General features: G+C 39.1%; 1 protein-coding gene across 9 annotated transcripts in view; it reads right to left on the reverse strand.

Annotated features, from left to right (window-relative positions):
* Nucleotides 1-22,156, reverse strand: part of LOC121880357 (nesprin-1-like) — a 258,059-nt gene that overhangs the window by 41,675 nt on the left and 194,228 nt on the right. For 8 of the 9 annotated variants that reach the window (XM_042387526.1, XM_042387565.1, XM_042387541.1 and 5 more), the window contains 6 exons: nt 16,982-19,441; nt 16,321-16,842; nt 15,789-15,797; nt 9,332-9,649; nt 7,682-8,791; nt 7,279-7,428 (listed from right to left, as the gene is read on the reverse strand). In XM_042387526.1, the coding sequence (XP_042243460.1) occupies nt 7,279-7,428; nt 7,682-8,791; nt 9,332-9,649; nt 15,789-15,797; nt 16,321-16,842; nt 16,982-19,441 (4,569 nt within the window). The remainder of the gene's footprint in view (nt 1-7,278; nt 7,429-7,681; nt 8,792-9,331; nt 9,650-15,788; nt 15,798-16,320; nt 16,843-16,981; nt 19,442-22,156) is intronic. The other variant, XM_042387519.1, reaches the window with a different exon arrangement.

The following is a 22,156-nucleotide window of genomic DNA, read 5'->3' on the forward strand; positions in this document are numbered from 1 at the left end:
GCAGCACCATCTGTTGGCCGGATTATCACGTGACCTTTCCCATGACTTCACTCACTAAAGGCGTCGCACTCGCTACTTGATCCTACACTGTCGCCACCCTCTGTAAACATCATGACCTCATCCGTCACACCGCCCTCCAAACACACACACACTAACGAACGTAACGAAGAGATATCCTCACCAACTGTTGCTCTTCTTTACTGCCGCTGTCCCTCACCGCCACCACCCACCTTTGAAACTCTCAGTTATTTCATCCACGAGGACCTGCACACGTCGGCTGGTTTTTCTATCGCTTAATGCATCCTTTCAACACATCACTCCCGACCTTCAGCACATCAGTACGTCTGTCACTAATTATACGTGCACGACATGGGATACACAGCATGCTACCGCTGACAGAATAGCAAGGGCGAGGACGTACCCACAACACAGGGCTGGTTATACCGTCACTGGTGGCTGGTGCTGGCAGGCAACACTACTGCCCGAGGCGAGCTGGTGCTCTGGCATCTGTGCCAACTACCATTTATAGCATAAATTTGCCAATGTGGAAATATATTGTAAAAAAAATTCACAGAATATAAAACTATAACGAATGTCTAAATGTATTTGTATGATATTTTACAACCAGTCACATTTCTCCTACGCTTCTTTTGGACAACGAAGACAAAATAATACCAAATAACCTCCACATTTAAATTTTGAAGAAAAAAGTCGGGACTGTCTGCATCAAAACTTAACAAGATATACTGTACACTACATAAACTAAACTGTACAGATTGTCTGAGAATTACTCCAACACAAATGTTATTTATTAGTTGGAAAAAATTCACGAGCCGACAACACGGATCTCCCCTCGAGTGAGTCAACCAACCAGCATTTTGTCCTGATCCTCGCCTGCCCTCTTGTCCTTAAGTGATGCTTCAGGTCTTTCTGCCTTTAAGCTACAACATTCCTCAATCTTACAACAGCAATACAAATATTAAATAATATAGAAACGCGTCAAACTTGCACAGCACAACGAAAGGAACAAGGTAGGCGAAATGAAAGGAGAGGAATCGAACACTGGCCGCGACTTCGGTGATAAAAACGAAAGGAGGGGACTTACTGTACACAAAGAATGTGATGAACTCCACACGTCAGGTCGAGAATAGACGCTACGTGTGGGTGATAAGATAAGGGAGGAAGGGCCGGGAGAGTTATTAATAAAGACTAACGAAGGGAAATACCGTGGAAGACGAGGGTTGATCACGCCCTAGTCAGTGGGAAATGGCCCGAGTGAGGAGGTGAGATAGAGAGATTTTGAAGAGATGACAGTGGCGGATAAGAGACTGACAGTGACCGGCCGTTGTTCAGTTTGAAATTCCCGCGTCAACAGCCCAAACATGAATTCATTTATACCTTGAATTTTCGATGTTGTTTTTTTTTCGTCAATTTCAACTAAGAGTTTCTTACTCAACGGTAACGCGCTTATCTCTTACCGCTATGCCCTAGGTTCCAGGGGCGGATCCAGGAATATCAAAAGGAGAGAGAGGGGTCCAAGAAATTGTGAGAACATGGCGAGCAAAGAGACCCACCTAGCGCCCCCCCGGGGAGCACCCCAGATTTTTTTTTTAAATCTAAAACTAATATCATGGGCATTTTGAAGCCATGTGCACATATTAGGAAATATTCTGAGGTCAATAGCAACTACTTTTTACTACTATACCAAAACGCCTGAGTACATTGCTGCATTAAATAAAAAGTAATGGAATTTTCTGATGAAAATGGGGAAGGGGGGGTCCAGACCCCCCCCCCCTTGAACCGCCCCTACGTTCAATCCCCGGCCTGGGGGAGAATGACGATAACGGTGTTTCACTATTGTGACCTTAACAAACATCGCAGATTTACTCCGGGAAATACAGTCCGTAACACCGAACAGCCAACCATCTGAACGACTGGTAAGCTGATAAGTGGTGGAATAATCTGTCCATATAATGTACACTTGGGTATAGGTACTAACACCACACGTATACTGTACTGTATAAAAACAAGTTACAACAACAGTCACAGGCCAACTGTAATACACGGGGGAAGATTATCACAAAAACGCACTGCCGGTAGTGTATGAACGTGTACGCGCGAAAACTCCATTACGCACACGACCCACATGATACACACGCACGAAAGCAGCCCGCTTGACAGGCACACACATATAGGTACACGTTTGACATACGCACCCTCCATATAAACGTATTAAACAAATGCGTACTTCAAACAGTTGTAATCATATACTACAAACAAATGCACATATCATTCAAATAGATGTACACAAACACCCGACAAACAGATGTGCATAATACAAATAATGCATGTCAACCCCCCCCCCCCAGCCCAGCACTTCACTTTTACGACACCCCCAACCTACTTCTCGCCTCATTGTGCTGACCGACTTGACTTTGAGACCCTCAGCTTTGTCACTCACTCTTGCCTCGGGGATACGTGATGATTAATACAAAGATAACATAGAAAGAGATATTTTACTCAATACGTCCTCTAAATATAATTTGTGCATTCATACTCTTAACAATTTTCTCCAATCTCCTATAAATAAGATTAATGTCCAAGTGTGTTCACGGTATCATTGATATATATATATATATATATATATATATATATATATATATATATATATACATATATATATATATATATATATATATATATATATATATATATATATATATATATATATATATATATATATATATAGCTTTGCCCGTAGAAAATAATAATAGTAATGAATTATGTAATCCAATATATTCTTTAAATCAATCACACAGGACACATTAACTTCATATTATTTATTAAGTTTGAAAGTTCAAGTATTTGACTTTTTACATCAGAAATTTCCCTAACTGGTTTTAACATCTGGATAATGATAGTTGATTCATCGAGGTTGTATGATTTCCTCGGCAAGTGTTAAACTCAAATATACGCGTGGTCTGAAATGTGTGGTCTTACTAAATATACTGTTAACATTTGTTGTGTGCCTGCATTGTAGAATCTTGGTATTCATGGGGAACTATACTCCCACAGTATACCTGCATTGTCTATATACATACTGAACTGTATACTGTACAGGGTACACATGCATTGTCTATATACTGTATATGCCAAACCAATTGTAAACTTGTAAGATGATTTCACTGATTATTATTATTATTATTATTATTATTAATGAGGGTATGAGTAGGAAATTCTCAATTGACCGGGCACGTATGAATTCTCAACCAACATGTATAACTTTTACATGTCGACAATTGACTAAATATTACAATTAAATTCATCATACACCTAAAATTATTTATTTTGTTTACTATATAATTAATTAAGGAATCCGCAAAGAATAATGTATATATAATTGTTCTTATACGTTAAATTCAACATTCAAAGGGGAACCATCCACTTAGTTAATGACGTCACGAGCCAGTTCTGGCGCCATTTTCTCCTTCAATACGTCTACACATATCAGCAAACATCGCCTCTACATTATCTCATAGACTTCCGATTCTACCCCAAACTCACAGCTGAGACATTACCAAAGAATTTAGGCCGCCTGAAACTTATGGTAGGGATAGGTACAATGAAATTAGGAGATATAAGTGACGAGTTTTTTCTTTTGATGGAAAATCTCCACTTCATCTACCCAATGGCCAATACTAATAGTCATACTCACAGATGATCTTCTGGAAGAGGCTCACGCCTGTGAGTCCAGCTCAATAGCCTCTTCTCTACTCAGACGGTGGCTGTGTGTGGCGGATATTTGTGCCCTATAATTATATACTTGTTAATTTTTCCAGTATTTACCTAATTTTGCTTCAAACTTTTCCACCATCTCCACATTCACTACTCACTCAGGTAACCCATTCCAGTTGTTGACAACCCTACTCGTGAACGAGTGTCTTCTGAGATTTAGCCTCGCTCTTGTTTTGTAGATCATCTTTGTGTTCCCCCGGGTAGTGTCAGCCTCCCTCAGCTGGAACATTCCTGCTGTACATATATGCCACACACTATCTTGTATGTTTCCACTTGGTCCCCACGAGATCTTCTGTACGCCAGTGTCGGTAACTGTAATTTCCTTAGTCTTTCATCATAAGATAAATCCTTGATCTGTGGTACTAATTTGGTAGCCCTCCTCTGTACATTCTCTACTGCTTCAATATCCTTAATGAGATATGGGCACCAAATATGATTAGCATACTCAAGGTGTGGCCTAACCAGAGCAGTGTACAGAGCCTTGAATATAGGTGCATCCAGATGAACAAAAGTTCTTCTAATAATGCCCACTATTTTATTAGCCTTGTTGATTTTCTCAGCTAGATGGTCAGAAAACGTCAGCTTATCATCGATGACTACCCCTATATCCTTCTCTACAGTGGTCTTCTTGATCGTGGTGTACATATGATATCCCTGGTCAGCAACTTTTGTTCTTCCTATCCTCATGTATTCACTTTTTTCTGGGTGAAAGTTCAGCATCCACTTCTCAGTCCAACCCCTGATCCCATCCAGGTCCTCCTGCAGCATGTCACAAACCTCATCTCGTTCTATTTTCCTAAAAATCTTTGTCATCCGCATATAGATATACCTCACTGTCGTGTTTAATTGCCTCAGGCAGGTCATTGATAAAAAGGACAAACAGCAGGGGGCCGAGGACAGAACCCTGAGGGACGCCACTAGTGACCTCTCTCCAGTCAGATACTTCTCCATTTACCACAACCCTCTGTTTTCTCATAGTTAAAAAATTCCTTACCCAATCAAGATATTTTCCATCAATGCGATAACTAGATACTTTTTCTAATAGTCTTTTGTGGGGTACTCTATCAAAAGCCTTCATGAAGTCACAATACACTATGTCCACAGCCTGACTGTCATCGATAATTTCCGTCCACCTGTCTAGTACCCTAATCAACTGTAGGACTGTTGACCTGCCGGAAATGAAGCCAAACTGTTTATCTTCTTAGGGACACACTCGTCAATGACTGCCTGGAATTTTCCTTTGAACTTATTCCACTTACTTTCAATATCTGGTTCCAATGATAAGTATTGGATCCAGTCCATCGTAAGCCTTTGCTTCTTCAGTAGGTAATCTGCTTTTTCATACATGTACACTTGTTTTTTACTTTTGTCTTCCATCTCCTGTATGTCACAATGGAAATAAATACAGGCATGGTCACTCTTTCCCAGTGGACTCTCCAGCTTGATATCTCCTACTATAGATTCTTCGTTACTGAACAACAGGTCAAGGGTATTGCCTGTGCTGTCTCCTCTTATTCTGGTTTATTGACTAGTGTGTGTGTGTGTGTGTGTCCACTTCTGTTGCTTTAAAAAAAAAACGCGTTTTAACATTACAAAATATACCCCTAATCACAACTATTCCGTTAATAAACATTTTCCTGAATATTGTCGACAAGGAGAAAGACCTTGACGTTGTGATATATCAATCACTGAAGGCGGAACAACGAGTGGTGGCAGCAGTAAGGAAAAACAAACCAAGACTAAAGAAAAGTCGTATCTTCAAATACGAAGTTAAGAAAATGTTCCTTCATAAGTCACATACATCCCCATCTGGACTACTGTATAGGGGCAGGGAAACCTTACCTCCAGAAAGACTTACATCCCTAGTAAAGGTGCAACACAGACTGACTAAGATGATTACAGAACTATTATCTCCATTATCCGGGTAGACTTAAGACTAACAACTCTCCAGACGAGACACAGTAGGGCAGATCTCAGAGAGACATTCACAGTCTTGAGAGTGATGGACAACGTGAACCCAGACCATTATATGTGATGTCACGCACCACCAACAAGAGGGGTACAAGCTCCCCAACATGTCCTGCTGAACGAACATAAGGAAATACTTCTGCACACAGAGGCTGGTAGACCTTGACAAAACTATCAAGAACAATGGAAGAATCCTTTACTAGTTACTGGTCTCCTCCCCGGCATGGCCACCTCTAGTTTGAGTGGCCATAAGGTAAACAGGGTAATGTAACGTAAATTTAAATTCGTAAATTATCTTGCCTCGATCCATTTGTTCCTGCCCTTCTATAGTTTCTTTACCCTTTAATTCAACCCACAGTAGACATTTCAAGTTAATAATTAATTAATTTTTTTGGTAAAAGAGAAATAAGTTTGACAGTCGCTTATAGTATTTTCATCTGTTCTCTCAAGTTATTATCGTTGTTAATTTACATAATTTGAATGGATATTTACTATATTCCCCACATTAAAATAAAATACTGTATACAATTTCTGGATAACGCCACACAAAATAAATTTTCGTTATAATCTGCACCCTAGGTCAACAATGGAGACTTACCTTATGATGAAGTGTAGTGTAAATTAAGGCACAAGGGGGCATATGTTGTAATCAAATAATATAATTAATGACTATATTGTATTAATTATATTCGACATATTTTTACCCTACAGTCAGTGGGGGCGGTTTACTTAAAGGACTCTGTGCTAATTGGTTGGATTTGTTTTTTTTTGTCCGCCACAGCATCGTCGGCCTTAATGTCGACTGATGTCAAACTTCTGAAGACTTGAAACAATGGTCTGTGCAATAAATCAATATTGGGTCTTAAGGTAACCAGCCTTCAGGAGTGATTATGAAGGTTTGTCCTCCACAAGCCATTTTCTGTAGCAACCATTGTCCTTGATTTATTTTCTTTTGACTATATGGATAACTTTGGTAAAGGTCTCAGATAGTACCACATTGATAATATTTTTGTTTTCCATTACTATTTTCACTGATATGTTTGATTTCATACATTAAGGGCAAATCCATGGGGGGGGGGGATTATTTACACATACTATGAAGCAACAATAAGGCCACTGCCTGTGTGTTCCTCATCTTCCAGTGAATGAAAACAACCCATCACTGCACTCTGTCTGAATTTGGCAAGACTGGACATAAGTTTAGCAATACTCAGTGGCCTGTTCCTGATAAATTAAAACAAATCAGTGATTTGTTTACATTGTATTAAACTGTGGGGGAGTGTGTAGAGGTAGTGTGACCTATTTATTACCTCACGAGTAAATTTAAAATAATTTTTCATTACACCTTTTATCAGATTTGTATTTTATGCATTACAACAAACATTTGTGAAAGTCCCAATGAAATAATATCAAGGATGTGGAATATTTGTAGGCCTTTATCAAAACATTTTCATTAAATTGTGTAATACCTGTATCAATATTCAATGGACATAATTTTTAATCCACTGTACTTACCTGAATCTGGGACCGTTCTTCATTCGAGATGCCACGGGACTGAAGGGTAACGATAAGGGTGATCTTTGACTCCACCCACACACGCACCTCCTCCTGCACTGTGACAAACCTGCTCCACAACTCTAAGGCAGTCTCATACCGCAGGATCACCTGATGGAGAGTGAAAGAATGCTTTTTCAGCACCATGACCAAGACAGCCACCCATGACAACTTGTACCCATCCCAAATCCCATCAAATATAAGCACATCCTTTATTACATCGTGTGGAACATAATAATATACTTTACAAATACAGTACAGCATACAGTTTTATTAATTCCAAAATATCTTTTCACCTAATAACCAAGTAACCTACTGTCTCTTGGTTTTCTTAATACAGAAAACAAAGGTGTGATTATCTTACCGATTCAAGTCGCTGTGAAACACTATTCCAGCGTATCTGCTGAGTCTCCACGCAGTGAGTCTTCTCTACATAGACTGCTTCAGTCTTCAGTATCTCCAACAGAGTTTCATTGGTGGCCATAGATCCCTGGAGGTTTTGAAGCTCTTCTACATGTTTCCTGAGTGCAGCCCTATTGACAGAGGGCAAGTCCAAGGCACTCTCAAGAAGATATTCAACCTCTTGTAGGAAGCTGTCTACTGCATCAGAAGAAGACATGAATTTTTGCCACATTTCAAGACGATTCTTCAAGTTGGAGCGAGTCTCCTTAATGTTCTCTGCAACTGCTTCAAGTCGCTCTTGGAGAGCTACAACCTGTGCTGATAATTCTTCCAGATGACATGGGTGATGGGGGTCTTTACTTAAAGTTTCCATGCACTGTTTTACCTTGGTGACATCTTCTTCAGTACGACCTAAACTATCATATATTGTCTGACAGGAATGCAGGGCAGCCTTGAGAATTTGTTCACCTTCTTTATCTACTGCCTGACATCTCTCCAGTGTGCTCTCAAGATGTGATACGGTGAGAGAGATCCGCTCCACCCGGCTCACTGTCTTTTGAACATGATCCAAGGTGTATTCCAAAGATGCAATGCGCTGCTGGATGGTGCAAATCAGCTCTTGGCAAGTGAGTGACAATTTACCGACGGTGTCCAACAGATCTTCATCTTGATCTTCCTCGGCACTTGAAACTTGTGTTAAATGATCTAAGTTTTCTTTACTATTCAAAACCTTGATGCGGAGGACCTTGTAATTCTCCGATATATCTCTGAGTTGTTGGATTGATTTTACATTAGTATCTATGTTCTGGAGGTCAACTTCAATACCAGAGAGGGTGTCTTGAGTCTCTGCCAGCAGTTGTGGGACAGGAACTACCTGGATTTGAATCCTGTGTAGTTCCTTTTCCTTCTGCTGAAGAAGCTCCTCAAGCTCACCCCACTCAACCTTGAATTGTGAGAGGAAGTGTCGCTGATTTGTTTCGTCTGTCATGTTCACCAAGCCCACTGACTTGTCAAAGTGGTTCATACATTCATTAAGCATAACGCTCTGACTGTCAAACTGAGCCTTGAGATTCTGTGAAAGGAGACAAAAAAGCCAATTATACTGTATCCCAGGCAAAAAACATTGAAGAGCAACTACAATAAGTACTGTACCTACTAGCAAACTTAAGAGAGATAGGTTTGTGAAGAACATGGCTAAATACAATTACACTATACTGTATAGAGCACTCTACAAAGTACCTGTACATACCAAAATATGTGAAAACTATTAAATATCTCAATGGTATTTTTCTTCTACAATTATAAAATAAGCATGTGAAAAAATATCAATGTTGACTATCAATGCACTACACTTAAATGTTTCTTGAGGTATCCTACAGTACTCAGGTTTAACAATATGCTTTTTTAATTTATTTTTTTTACACAAATCACCATTCATGCATTTGAATAATTGATTAACACAATCAACCAGTCTAGTGCACAGTACTTCCAAGTTTTCAACATTTAAAGCAATAAGAAACATTTTACAATTAATACAGATATCAAGAGTCAAGATGTTAGAAGATTGGCTTCAAATTATAATTACCGTTTATACACCAAAGTAACAACATACCCAAATTTGATTGTACTGCTCTTTCAATTTTTCTTGATCTTGTGGTGTCAGGTCAATATTCTCTAGTGAGGTTTTGGCCTGAGAGCACCACTCCTGTAGTTTGTCCATCTGGATCTGGTAGGTCGACCAGTGGACATGCAACTCCTCCAGCCGCTCCAACATGCGACTGACTTCCTGACGTAGCCCCGTGGTCTGCTGGTGGTGTGACGTCACGCGTGTCTCCAGGTGAGTGCAAGTGATGGCGTCTCCCACTTTGCGGGCCATCTCCACCAGGTGACCCACTTGAGCTTCGTGCGTCACGCTCTCCACCAACAGGTCCTGCACCATCGCCACACACACACACACACACGTTAGTCACGCCAAGGGTTAGGCAGCCCCCTCCCACGGCTCAGGGGCCAGACAAGGTAATACACCCTCTCTCACCCATGACCCAGATGGGATAGCAACCTTCATGCCCATTCTAATGCTACAAAAGCTAATATAAATGACTAGATAGACACATATTCTACTGAGAGAAGTACTATTAAAATATATAGTAAGCTACAGTATATAACAGACTCAAAACATACCACGCTACTTTAATTCAATACTATATTATTATGCCTGGGAAGTATGAAAAACCGTCTTACAATAAGCCTAAACTTTAAGTGATTAAGTTGAATTGGTTATAAGTGAAGGGATTAAGTTGAAGTAGGATTATATGGTATAGAATATAAAATTATACAGGTGGGAGAAATCATAATACAGGTATGTACACAGGCTCTTGATGCATGTACAGTCAACCAAAGATGCATCGACCCCAACCTGGCTCTTGTACTTGTAACTACCTGGTAATACTTGGTGATCCGTGGGGCGTTGGTGCAGGGATACCGCATGTCATTATTGTGTCAGTTGACTCTACTACACAGTGTGAGCCCTCTTAACTTTGTCAAATTATATTAAATAATGATCACATTGTAAAGAGAATTACTTCCTTCATGAAACACTCAAGATTAAATGTGGAACATGAATTCTTGAAATTTGATGTGGGAATATTATGGCAGCCCTAGATTTGGTGGAGTTGCCAATTCATTAATGTAATTTTCTTCATTATTTAAGCAAATATACAAATATTTGAAAACTTCTCATGATCTTAAATAACAATGAATAGTTCATGAATATAAAAATGCTACCTCTGGATTGTCTAATATTTATCTTGACAGTGCCACAGCAAAAAACAGATCCACCAATCACATTCCCCATTACATACAGCCTTACTTCAAGTATTGCCAAGCAAAATTGCCAGAACGAGAGCTAGGGTACGGTCGATGCATGTTTGGTTGACTGTACCTCAAGCTTATTTTGTCTGAGTAAGGATAATGTGATAGCAATAATATCAAATCCTACTTTTTTATTATCCTGTTTTCTATGAATATACTGATGGGCAATTTGCACTCACACATTAATAATGACATCAAGTAATTTTTTCTCAAGCAGTGTGGAAAATGGCTGTAAAACTTTGATGATGAAGATAACCTATCCCAAGGTATTTTGAGGAAATTATGTCCTTTCTACTTACAAGAAACTTTAATGGAGCAGCTTTAAGAATTGAAAGTAAGTCATTCATTCTTGCTCTCTTATTTTCTCTTAAGTAATGCTGAAGAAATATTATTGTGAAACAGGAAGCTTTCTTTATTCTCAACTACCGTAATATAAATTAACACTGATATTTACTGTTCAGTATATTAGCCACTGTTTAAGGTTAGGGGGGTGCAGAGTAATAACTTGTACTGTACAGCAATTCATAAACTACAGAATAGCTTATCTGTAGTTTCTTTTCTAACTACAATAATTCTTTGCACAAGTTTCACTTGCTTACGATAGATGTACCTTTCAATTTCTAATGCAACTACAGTATATACAAATACTGTAGTGTATATGAATACTTTGGCAAATTTCTAAAGGGGTCTATAGTAGTACAGTATTTAGCAATGCAACCAAAAACACCCCCCATCTTTACAAAAGGCCTCGCAGGGTGTGTAATTGTCAGAGAACACTAACCTTCAGTTGTGCCTTCGACCTTGTGCATGCAATCATAATTTTATACACTAAACATCCTCAGGTGATGTTATAAGAGCCTACCAAGTTTCACTGAAACATCTTAACCATTTGCAAAGCTACACAGTTTACATGAAATTATTGACATACTGTACAAGGTATACTATATTGTTGGGTTCCCTGTGATGTTGGGTCTCGTTAAAATATGAAATAAAACTGCTACCAATATATAGTACAGTATATAATTCATTCGGGTATGCAAGCAGTTGGCTTCAATCCTCCACAAAAGCACCTCCTCACTCCTCAGCCTGTCTCATATTAATGGTTCTCTAGCAAAATGGAAAGACAACATCACTATTGGTTTGTCAGTCTGAAACTGTACATCATCTTCCATATATTGATATCTTCCTCTTTAAAAAAATTCTTTATACTATCATCTATATTTAGTGTTTGTCTTTGCTACCCAACAACATTACCTTTGATGTATGTTCTTTAATATTCTTTGGAGGCAATCCTTACTCAGTTCGCAATTTTTTTTTGTTAAGAGCATGAGGGTAATGTCTACTTGATACATGTGATGGCCAAACCAACATGCAATGTTTGGATTGGGTAATTAACTCATGATGTAGTCAGTAATAGGGCTTTTGGAGAAGAGTCTTTGTATAATGTTATATGTGAAGAAAAAAATAGTGTGCATACTATAATAGGACAAACAGTTACACACTCTTAATGTCGGAGGTGCTTTAACTTGCGTGACAATACAGGGGTATTAATAAACTCATAGGGAAGGAGGGCAGAGAAAATATTTTGTCCCAACAACAAGTGAGCTAATATCACAATCACAATGCAAAAATAAGAATTCCCTATCGTGAAACAAGCATGCCGCCTGTCCCTTACCCCCGAGGTGAACCCTATACGGCAGGCAAATGAGTGATCATGTATGTATCGTCATCAGTTTCCAAATGTAACTTTTTTCAATGATGATATAGATTGTCATTCGTCCGCAAAAGTGTGATAGAATTAATGAGCAATCTTGTACTTTTATGTAATATTGTATGGTATATAAATCTTGACTTTTCATATAAATTATAACATGATATTCCATTAGTTTAAGAACCTATCATGAATTTGTATACTTCTCAAACAACTTAAATCAGTTTTACAGCAAAGTGAGTTAATCTACTACTAAAATGCCCAGAAAATTACCAACCAATTATTAAATTTCCACATATACAATACTACAGTACAGTATAGTATAATTCTCCCACTCAAATAAACCCCTTAGTCTCAATCACTCCAAATGAAAGTAATGTCCAAGTAAATCTATTTGTTTATTTTGTAGGATTATAAGTCATCCACCTTGCCTTCATCCCTAATGGAAATGCTGTCATATCAGCCTTTACTGTCTTTCTTGGGCTATCCTTCATTGAATTAATGTACCCTGTCCTGTTTACTTGTTCATATACAGAGGGCCCCCCAAGTTCGTGGATTTTTATTTCGCGGTCCTCTATTATTCGCGGATGACACCCTGGATGTACCCAAGAATGTCTGTGCCAGCATTTATGCAGCTGGGACAGGGAGCCGAGCCATTCTTTCTGGAGACAGTAATTTCCTTTACCTGTATTGTAAATATGTGTGTGTGTGTGAAGATACACACACATAAAACACATAGTACAAATAAATAATAATTGGAAAATGCTCTAAAAAATAATCAGAAACAAATTTATTAAAAATGGGACAGTCTACCCTAAAGTCTGTGCTTAATTACTTTATTAATAAAGCACAGACTTAAGAGCAGACTCACATTTTTAATAAATTTGTTTCTGGTTATAAGTGAGAGCATTTTCCAATTATTATTTATTTGTATGTGTTTCATGTGTGTGTGTCTACACACACACACACACACACACACACACACACATATACAATACAGGTAAAAGAAATAATTGTCCTTAGGGGAAAAACATAAAGGGAATATACATTTCTTTGTACACAAGTAAAAATGTACCCCCAGGTCCGCAATGTTATTCACGGCCATTTTGAGAACCTAACCCCTGCGGATTTGGGGGGCCCCTGTACCTACACAGAGTATAGTACCAACAGTATACATACTAAATTCTGTGTGAGTTTGTTTAAAAAAAAATACTTAAAATCAATCAATCAATAAAGAAAAGAATGAGAAGGAAGCATCAGTTATTACACCCTTTATATGTTGTATACTGTATTACATGACTCATACTGTGGCTCATAGATGCTGTACTGTACTGTACTAGGGAGACCAATATGCCATTTCAGGATTACAATAATGTTGTCTAATGAAATATTGGGAAGAATTCTTAAATGTTCCTTATACTGTATTAAATATTGTCATTATAAATTATTTAATTCTTTGTAACAACTGCAACAGCATTTTGAATTTAAAACATAAATTTGTCTTATGGTTCAAATTTCAAAACTGAAATAACCATGGCTGTGTTTTGATTATATTTTTGAGGGTTTGTGTTCCTTCTTGGGTTGTAAATTCTGAAATAATCGATACCGTAAAACTAAGGAACTACTGTGCTGTACATACTTCCCTTGCCCAGTAAACAGTTCTTAACAAGTTTAAAATACTGCAGGTATTTTAAGACACCCATGGCTGTCTGTCAATTAAATTTCTGGATACATTTGTCTCATATTCTTGGCCACCATCTTCAACTTTCTATACTGTACAGTATGTTAATTCTGATGAACCGCATACTGTACTGTGTACAAAAACTGCTACAATGCAAGTACAGTACAGTATAAAAAAAATCTTAATTATTTTTCGTAAAAATTATTGATATAAATGTGACATAATATCAATCGAGCATAAAAAAAACTTTTGTTTATCTTCTAAGCACAAGTTAAAAATTACTGATAAGTAATATCTTTGTTAACTGGAATCCCTCTTAACTGGAACTCTATGATAGCCGGAATTGAATTTTTTTCAGAAAATTATTCCCTTTTCCGGCTTTGGGAAAGATTTTCCAAGGGGCACATTTTTTGGAAAGTTCTGAGAAAATTTTTCCAGTAGACTGTACCCGGGAAATTCATGGGATGGGAATTTTTCCCCTGGGTTTGAAAGATGAAAATCAGGCACATTTTCCGGAAATTCCAAGAAAAATTTTTCCGGTACTCGGAAAATTCTGGGGATGGAATTTTGTTCTGGCTTTGACAGATGATATAAGGCATCATTCTTAAAAACTCCGGTAACCGGAAAAATTTGGGTGATGAGGGATTTCTTTGCGTTTTCAAGAGATAATGTTATGTACAATTTCTGGAACTTCCGAGAAAAGTTTCCCGGTACACCCAGAAAATTCCGGGGATAGGGAATTTTTTTCCGGTTTTGAGAGTCGTCTCGTTACCCGGAAATCTCTCTTATTCCTGGAAGTGCTCTGAACCAATTGCTTAGGCAAACAGATATCATTACTGTACTGTATTAATTTAAAACAAAGTCTATCAAGCTTTACCAAAATCGGTTAAAACAAATCTTTTGAGCATCAGTGTAAATTATTGATATAATTGTGGAAACAAATTTATCAAGCCTTTCGAATTACTTATTCTCTTTAGGTTCCTTAACAGATCTGCTTTGCATATCACTGTTAGATTAACTGTACACTACTAATATTTTCAAACTTTCAAGCTACCAGTACAGTAAAAAATAATTCTTCACTAAAATATTAAATAACAAGTAAAAATCTATTTAGTGAGTTATAAAATCAGAAGGACTTTAATAAAAAGAAAAAAATTATTTTTGTAAATTGTAAATTTGATTTTGGTTTTGAAATACAGTACCAGGGGTTTATAGCCAGCAACAGAGATAATCCATTTCATTATATACTGTACAGTTTGAGTAATTTACCGAGTGGTGCACAAGAGTTCAACTGGCAATGCAAATTTCTTTCTCGATTTAAAGATGAAGTCTGTAATGTATTAAATAATTTTATATCCATAAGGTGCCATCACTCAGAATTAAATATGGTACAATATATAGATAGTACAGAACCATATGAACAGTTGAGGCACCATATTGTCCAGAGCCAATCACTTACCGGTATGCCAGCCAGGAACCATAAAGATTAACATACACAAACATGAGGTAGAGTGTATTTTTCATTTTGATAATTGCACATCTGTCTGAACATTCAAGTAAAGTTCCCTTTAAAGTAATGATCAAAGCACAAGTCAAATTTAACTTTTTTGCAATTTATTTATAGGCAAAGCATGTGCTGAACTTAAAAGTACTGTACAGAACACACTATTCCACTTACTATGAGTCAGTTAATATTAGAAAATTATTGATCAAGTGTAAAGACTTCTCAAGCTTTGATAAAAATAGCTCCTCAGTTGTAAAGAGGCATGTTATAATACTGGTGTTACTGACTTAATGTTTACAAACCTGGCATTCCTGAAACAGGCAGATTAGGAATACATATTATATAACTGTAATACATTTATATTAATATTTTTAGTACTGTAACATAATGAGTTGAAAGAACATTTAGAGAATTAATTATTAATGATCAATACAGATGTTTGTTTGTCTTTTGACTGTCATAAACAGAGCATTTTATGGTTATTCTCACAGTAGTGTAGAAATGAAGGTAATGTACAACAAAATAACACAAGAGGAATGTCATAAACTTGTAGTAAGAATAAATGAGAGCAAGTGAAGGAAAAGTTATGTGAGTTAGTTGGCTCTTAATTCTGGTCACCCATCATGAATGTGGGCAATGTCTTACAAGAGTGAGAAATATATCCGCAACACTTAGATTATGACAGTCATTAGATGCATAATCACAGTATAGCTGCAGTATAATACGATGTACATGTCTACATTATGTTGGAGTTAAATACAAGAATAAGAAACTATTAGATACATAATAATATTATCTTCACTACTTAGTAGAAACTAACAACTCACTACTAACCTTGCAAGCATTTGTGTTGTCTTCATATGTGTCAGCAGACACAATATGAAGCTGAGTAACCTGTTCTGAGGCTGATACTGTCCAGGCTTCTTCCTCCTTCAACTGGTTGAGAAGACGCATCCATTCTGCCTCAAGGATAGAAAGCTGGTGGTTGCGCTGCGTGGCCTTGTCCAACAATCTTGAAGCCCTCGAGTAGGAGCGAGAGTACAATTGCTGGTAATGAACACGAGAACTCGGTTCCAGGGCAGTGTCTAGAGATTCTAACACTTTCTGGCACTGACGGAGGGACAGGAAAAGTTTCTTGTGCTTGGTGATAGTATCAATCAAGTGACTGTGATCACGAGCGACCACTCTTGCTTCCAAAATTGTTTCTGCCATTTCAATAAGATGTGTGAGTTCCATGAGTGTTTCCTCATACTCAGTGGTAGATGTTGTGAGTCGTAGGTGGTGGTCCAACTCCTTTTCAACAGAGTCATGAACTTCACAGAGCTCGGTCTGAATGGAAGCCAGCTCATCACCAATGTGCCGACCAGGGGGATGCCCGAGATCGTGCGAACTAAGCAGTAACTGTGTGATGCGATCGCGTGTGTCTTCATTAGTCGCAAGAAGCAATTCCAGTTTTGTAAGCTTTTCCTCTGGTAACATTTGGGTCATCACCAATGTGCCGACCAGGGGGATGCCCGAGATCGTGCGAACTAAGCAGTAACTGTGTGATGCGATCGCGTGTGTCTTCATTAGTCGCAAGAAGCAATTCCAGTTTTGTAAGCTTTTCCTCTGGTAACATTTGGGTCTCCTGAATATGACCTAGTTGAGTCTTAAGCTGAGATATTTCTTTCTCAGCATCATTTACGGCCGCAAGATACTGTGAATAACGTTCTTCCACCTTGGCAAGATCTTCTTGTTCATTCTGTCGCATTTTTTCTACATGGATAACCTGTTGACGCAAATATTTCACCGTTTCTATTATAGTTATAACAGTTTCTTCACTTAAAATCTCTACAGCAGACTGTGTTACACTTTCAAGTACAGTTAGCTTTTCCTCCACAATGTGAAGCTCAGTGCGCAGGTATTCATACTGTCTCGTCCTCTCATCAATGTCTTCTGTTTTTCTGATTGCATAGATTCTGTACTCTATAGTTTCTAACCATGTATTCACCGTTTCAACGATTGAAATAATTACTCTCTGTACCACAACAACTTCTTTCTTTTTTATGGCAGACTGAAGTACCTTTAAACTTGTATCAATTTGGTCCTCCTGTTCTTTACCTGAAGGCTGAGTGGATGGGGCTAACATCAGTGGTGTAGTGGGAGGTATGAGAGCTGCTTGATCTCTCAAATTCTGACGACGCTTGAGAAGGGTATATATGGTCTGCAACTCCTGAGTAATCACTAGCTCCTCAACCAATGGTTGCTGTTCTCCAACACTCTCTTTTTCTATTAATGCTACTTGTAAATCTTTAATAGTTTCAGAATCACCAGATGGCAGTGACTCTTGTTCTCCCTCACCCTCGAGTTTCTCGGGTGAGGGTGATGCACTCCGAGGCCTTTCTTCAGGCGGCCCAGCTGTGTGTTCATCAATCTGTTCATCAGTAATGACCTGTGAGACATCTCTTGGATACACACCTTCAACAGTGGGTAAAGAAGCAACTTCAATGCTTGTAACGAACTGATCATCAATGTGTGTTGTGTAGAGACTAAGGGGTGACATTTCTCTTGAGATGTCATCTATGGGAGCTTCAACTGCTTCTTCAAATATTTCTTCCATTTCAGTCTTAACTTCTGCTATTTCTGGTGTTAACTGTCTCTCAATGCTCTCTACTGTTTCAGAAACTGGAATCTCTTCTGGATGTTTAATATCCTCATCTAGGACTGATACAGTCACCGCTATTGGCAAGTCTTCATGGGTGCTTTCCTCTGGGGTATACATTTCATCTTCAACAGAGCTTGTTTCAGAAATTTTGCCCATGTCTATTTCATCAGCATCACCTGGTAAGTCATCAGCTGGTGTAATTACTATTGAGACTCCTGATTCTGACCTTGGCATGTCTTTAACAATTTCTTCATTTTCAGATTTACTAACCTCTTCAGCTACCTTAAGACTCTGCTCTTTCGACACTGGCACATGTTTTTCCTCACCTTCGGAAATTTCTTCTGAGGTGGATGGCTCTTTCAGTATCTCTGTTATCTTGTGCTCTGGTGTCTGAGGTTCTTCTGCCTTTTCAATTTTATCCTCGGGTGTTATGAGTGTTGGCTCTGATTCAACATCCTCATGTACTTTATATTTTGGTGCTGAAACTGGAGCCTGAGACTGTATCACTTCTTCAATTTTAATGTCTGTGTGCTGTGGTTCTAAGGCCTTTTCTACTGTCCTTTCGGGCACATTGACAATATCCTCAGCCTCTTCCAATTTAAATTCATGTCCCACTGTTTGGGGATGTGGTTCATCATCTTTTACCTTACCTTCAGGAGGTAAGACAGTAGACTGGGGCTGAGTAACCTCCATCTTATAATAAAGACCAGAAGCAAGAGGCTGGGGTCTATCATCCTCTTCTAATGTAGTGTCAGGAACTGTGGAAAGTGATTGGGGTTCCATTGCATCCTTTACCTTCGAGTCAGGAAGTATTGCAGGTGGAAGAGACTGTACATCTTCCCTCATGCTTGGTACAGGAGCTGATGGCATTTGCTCTTCTTGTACTACCTTCTTCTCTTCTTCCTTAAACTTAGGTTGTGGAATTGAAAGTTCTGTTTCTTTGATCTCTTCTACCTTATAATCAGGTGCTGGAGCAGGAGGCTGAAGTTCAACCACAATTCTCTCTGGAAGGGATGGCTCTGCTGGGGTTGCATACAGCACACCCTCAAAGGGTATGGGAACATGTGATGGTTCAACAGGCTCTTCCTGGCTCATAATGGGGACTGGGAACCTTTCCTCAGGCTTGGGGAACACTGGCAAGTCATCCACAGGGGATTCCTTTGGCCAACAAGGTAAAGCAGGAGCACTCTCTTGATCTTCAGGAAGATGCATCTGCTGCTCAGGCTCTGGAACATCTTGTGGGTACAACTGTACTTGCCAGAGATCTGTTTTACCTGCATCTTTGGGCTCTGTTAAGGAATCCTTTGCTGGCTGTGGGAAATGATCAATAATTAATTCTTTGTTATCAGGGTGTATCTCAAGGGAAGAAGGAATAGCACCTTTCCTAGCTTCAAGAGGGAGGCTACTCTGTGACATCTCATGACTATCCTCAGGTTCCTCAACAATTTCCTCAATCTCAACAGGTTTACCATCAATTATTACAACTTTCTTGATAATTCGCCTCCTAATGATTTTATGGATGAGGGTTGTGGTTTCCATAGGACTGGTGGCATGCTGTAAAGGTTCATGCTGTTCTCCTTCACTAAATTCCGAGTCATCTACTGGCTCCTCCACAACTTCCTCCGTCTCCACAGGCTGCCCATCAACAATTATGATTTTCTTTATAACTCTTCTCCTAAATATTTGATACGCACTTATCACCTCAGGTTCAGACATCACATTTGTGACAAGGGTTCCTTCTGGATGACTTAAAATATCCTCAGTGACTTCTTCAGGTTCCTCCACCACTTCCTCAGTCTCCACTGGTCTCGATTCTGTAAGTGGTCACCTGAGTCAGCTGGGAGTTTCCTCAGCATTTCCTCAGTGACTTCTTCAGGTTCCTCCACCACTTCCTCAGTCTCCACTGGTTTACCATCTACCATAATAATCTTCTTAATTATTCTCTTCTGATGATTCTGTGAGTAGTGGTCACCTCAGGTTCTGTGATGGTCTCAGTAATCACTGAGTCAGCTGGCAGTTTCTCAAGCATTTCCTCAGTGACTTCTTCAGGTTCCTCCACCACTTCCTCAGTCTCCACTGGTTTACCATCTACCATAATAATCTTCTTAATTATTCTCCTGATGATTCTGTGAGTAGTGGTCACCTCAGGCTCTGTGATGGTCTCAGTAATCACTGAGTCAGCTGGGAGACCTTGGAGCATTTCCTCAGTGACTTCTTCAGGTTCCTCCACCACTTCCTCAGTCTCCACTGGTTTACCATCTACCATAATAATCTTCTTAATTATTCTCCTTCTGATGATTCTGTGAGTAGTGGTCACCTCAGGTTCTGTTATGGTCTCAGTAATCACTGAGTCAGCTGGGAGACCTTGGAGCATTTCCTCAGTGACTTCTTCAGGTTCCTCCACCACTTCCTCAGTCTCCACTGGTTTACCATCTACCATAATAATCTTCTTAATTATTCTCCTTCTGATGATTCTATGGGTAGTGGTCACCTCAGGCTCTGTGATGGTCTCAGTAATCATTGAGTCAGCTGACAGTTTTTCAAGCATTTCCTCAGTGACTTCTTCAGGTTCCTCCACCACTTCCTCAGTCTCCACTGGTTTACCATCTACCATAATAATCTTCTTAATTATTCTCCTTCTGATGATTCTGTGAGTAGTGGTCACCTCAGGCTCTGTGATGGTCTCAGTAATCACTGAGTCAGCTGGCAGTTTCTCAAGCATTTCCTCAGTGACTTCTTCAGGTTCCTCCACCACTTCCTCAGTCTCCACTGGTTTACCATCTACCATAATAATCTTCTTAATTATTCTCCTTCTGATGATTCTATGGGTAGTGGTCTTGTGATGGTCTCAGTAATCACTGAGTCAGCTGGCAGTTCTTTCCTCAGTGACTTCTTCAGGTTCCTCCACCATCAGTCTCCACTGGTTTACCATCTACCATAATAATCTTCTTAATTATTCTCCTTCTGATGATTCTGTGAGTGTCACCTCAGGCTCTGTGATGGTCTCAGTAATCACTGAGTCAGCTGGCAGTTTCTCAAGCATTTCCTCAGTGACTTCTTCAGGTTCCTCCACCACTTCCTCAGTCTCCACTGGTTTACCATCTACCATAATAATCTTCTTAATTATTCTCCTTCTGATGATTCTATGGGTAGTGGTCACCTCAGGTTCTGTGATGGTCTCAGTAATCACTGAGTCAGCTGGCAGTTTCTCAAGCATTTCCTCAGTGACTTCTTCAGGTTCCTCCACCACTTCCTCAGTCTCCACTGGTTTACCATCTACCATAATAATCTTCTTAATTATTCTCCTTCTGATGATTCTGTGAGTAGTGGTCACCTCAGGCTCTGTGATGGTCTCAGTAATCACTGAGTCAGCTGGCAGTTTTTCAAGCATTTCCTCAGTGACTTCTTCAGGTTCCTCCACCACTTCCTCAGTCTCCACTGGTTTACCATCTACCATAATAATCTTCTTAATTATTCTCCTTCTGATGATTCTGTGAGTAGTGGTCACCTCAGGCTCTGTGATGGTCTCAGTAATCACTGAGTCAGCTGGCAGTTTCTCAAGCATTTCCTCAGTGACTTCTTCAGGTTCCTCCACCACTTCCTCAGTCTCCACTGGTTTACCATCGACCATAATAATCTTCTTAATTATTCTCCTTCTGATGATTCTATGGGTAGTGGTCACCTCAGGCTCTGTGATGGTCTCAGTAATCACTGAGTCAGCTGGCAGTTTTTCAAGCATTTCCTCAGTGACTTCTTCAGGTTCCTCCACCACTTCCTCAGTCTCCACTGGTTTACCATCTACCATAATAATCTTCTTAATTATTCTCCTTCTTATGATTCTGTGAGTAGTGGTCACCTCAGGTTCTGTGATGGTCTCAGTAATCACTGAGTCAGCTGGCAGTTTTTCAAGCATTTCCTCAGTGACTTCTTCAGGTTCCTCCACCACTTCCTCAGTCTCCACTGGCTTACCATCTACCATAATAATCTTCTTAATTATTCTCCTTCTGATGATTCTGTGCGTAGTGG

The sequence above is a fragment of the Homarus americanus genome, unplaced genomic scaffold, assembly GCF_018991925.1.
Source record: "Homarus americanus isolate GMGI-L3 unplaced genomic scaffold, GMGI_Hamer_2.0 scaffold50564, whole genome shotgun sequence".
Lineage (NCBI taxonomy): Eukaryota > Metazoa > Arthropoda > Malacostraca > Decapoda > Nephropidae > Homarus > Homarus americanus.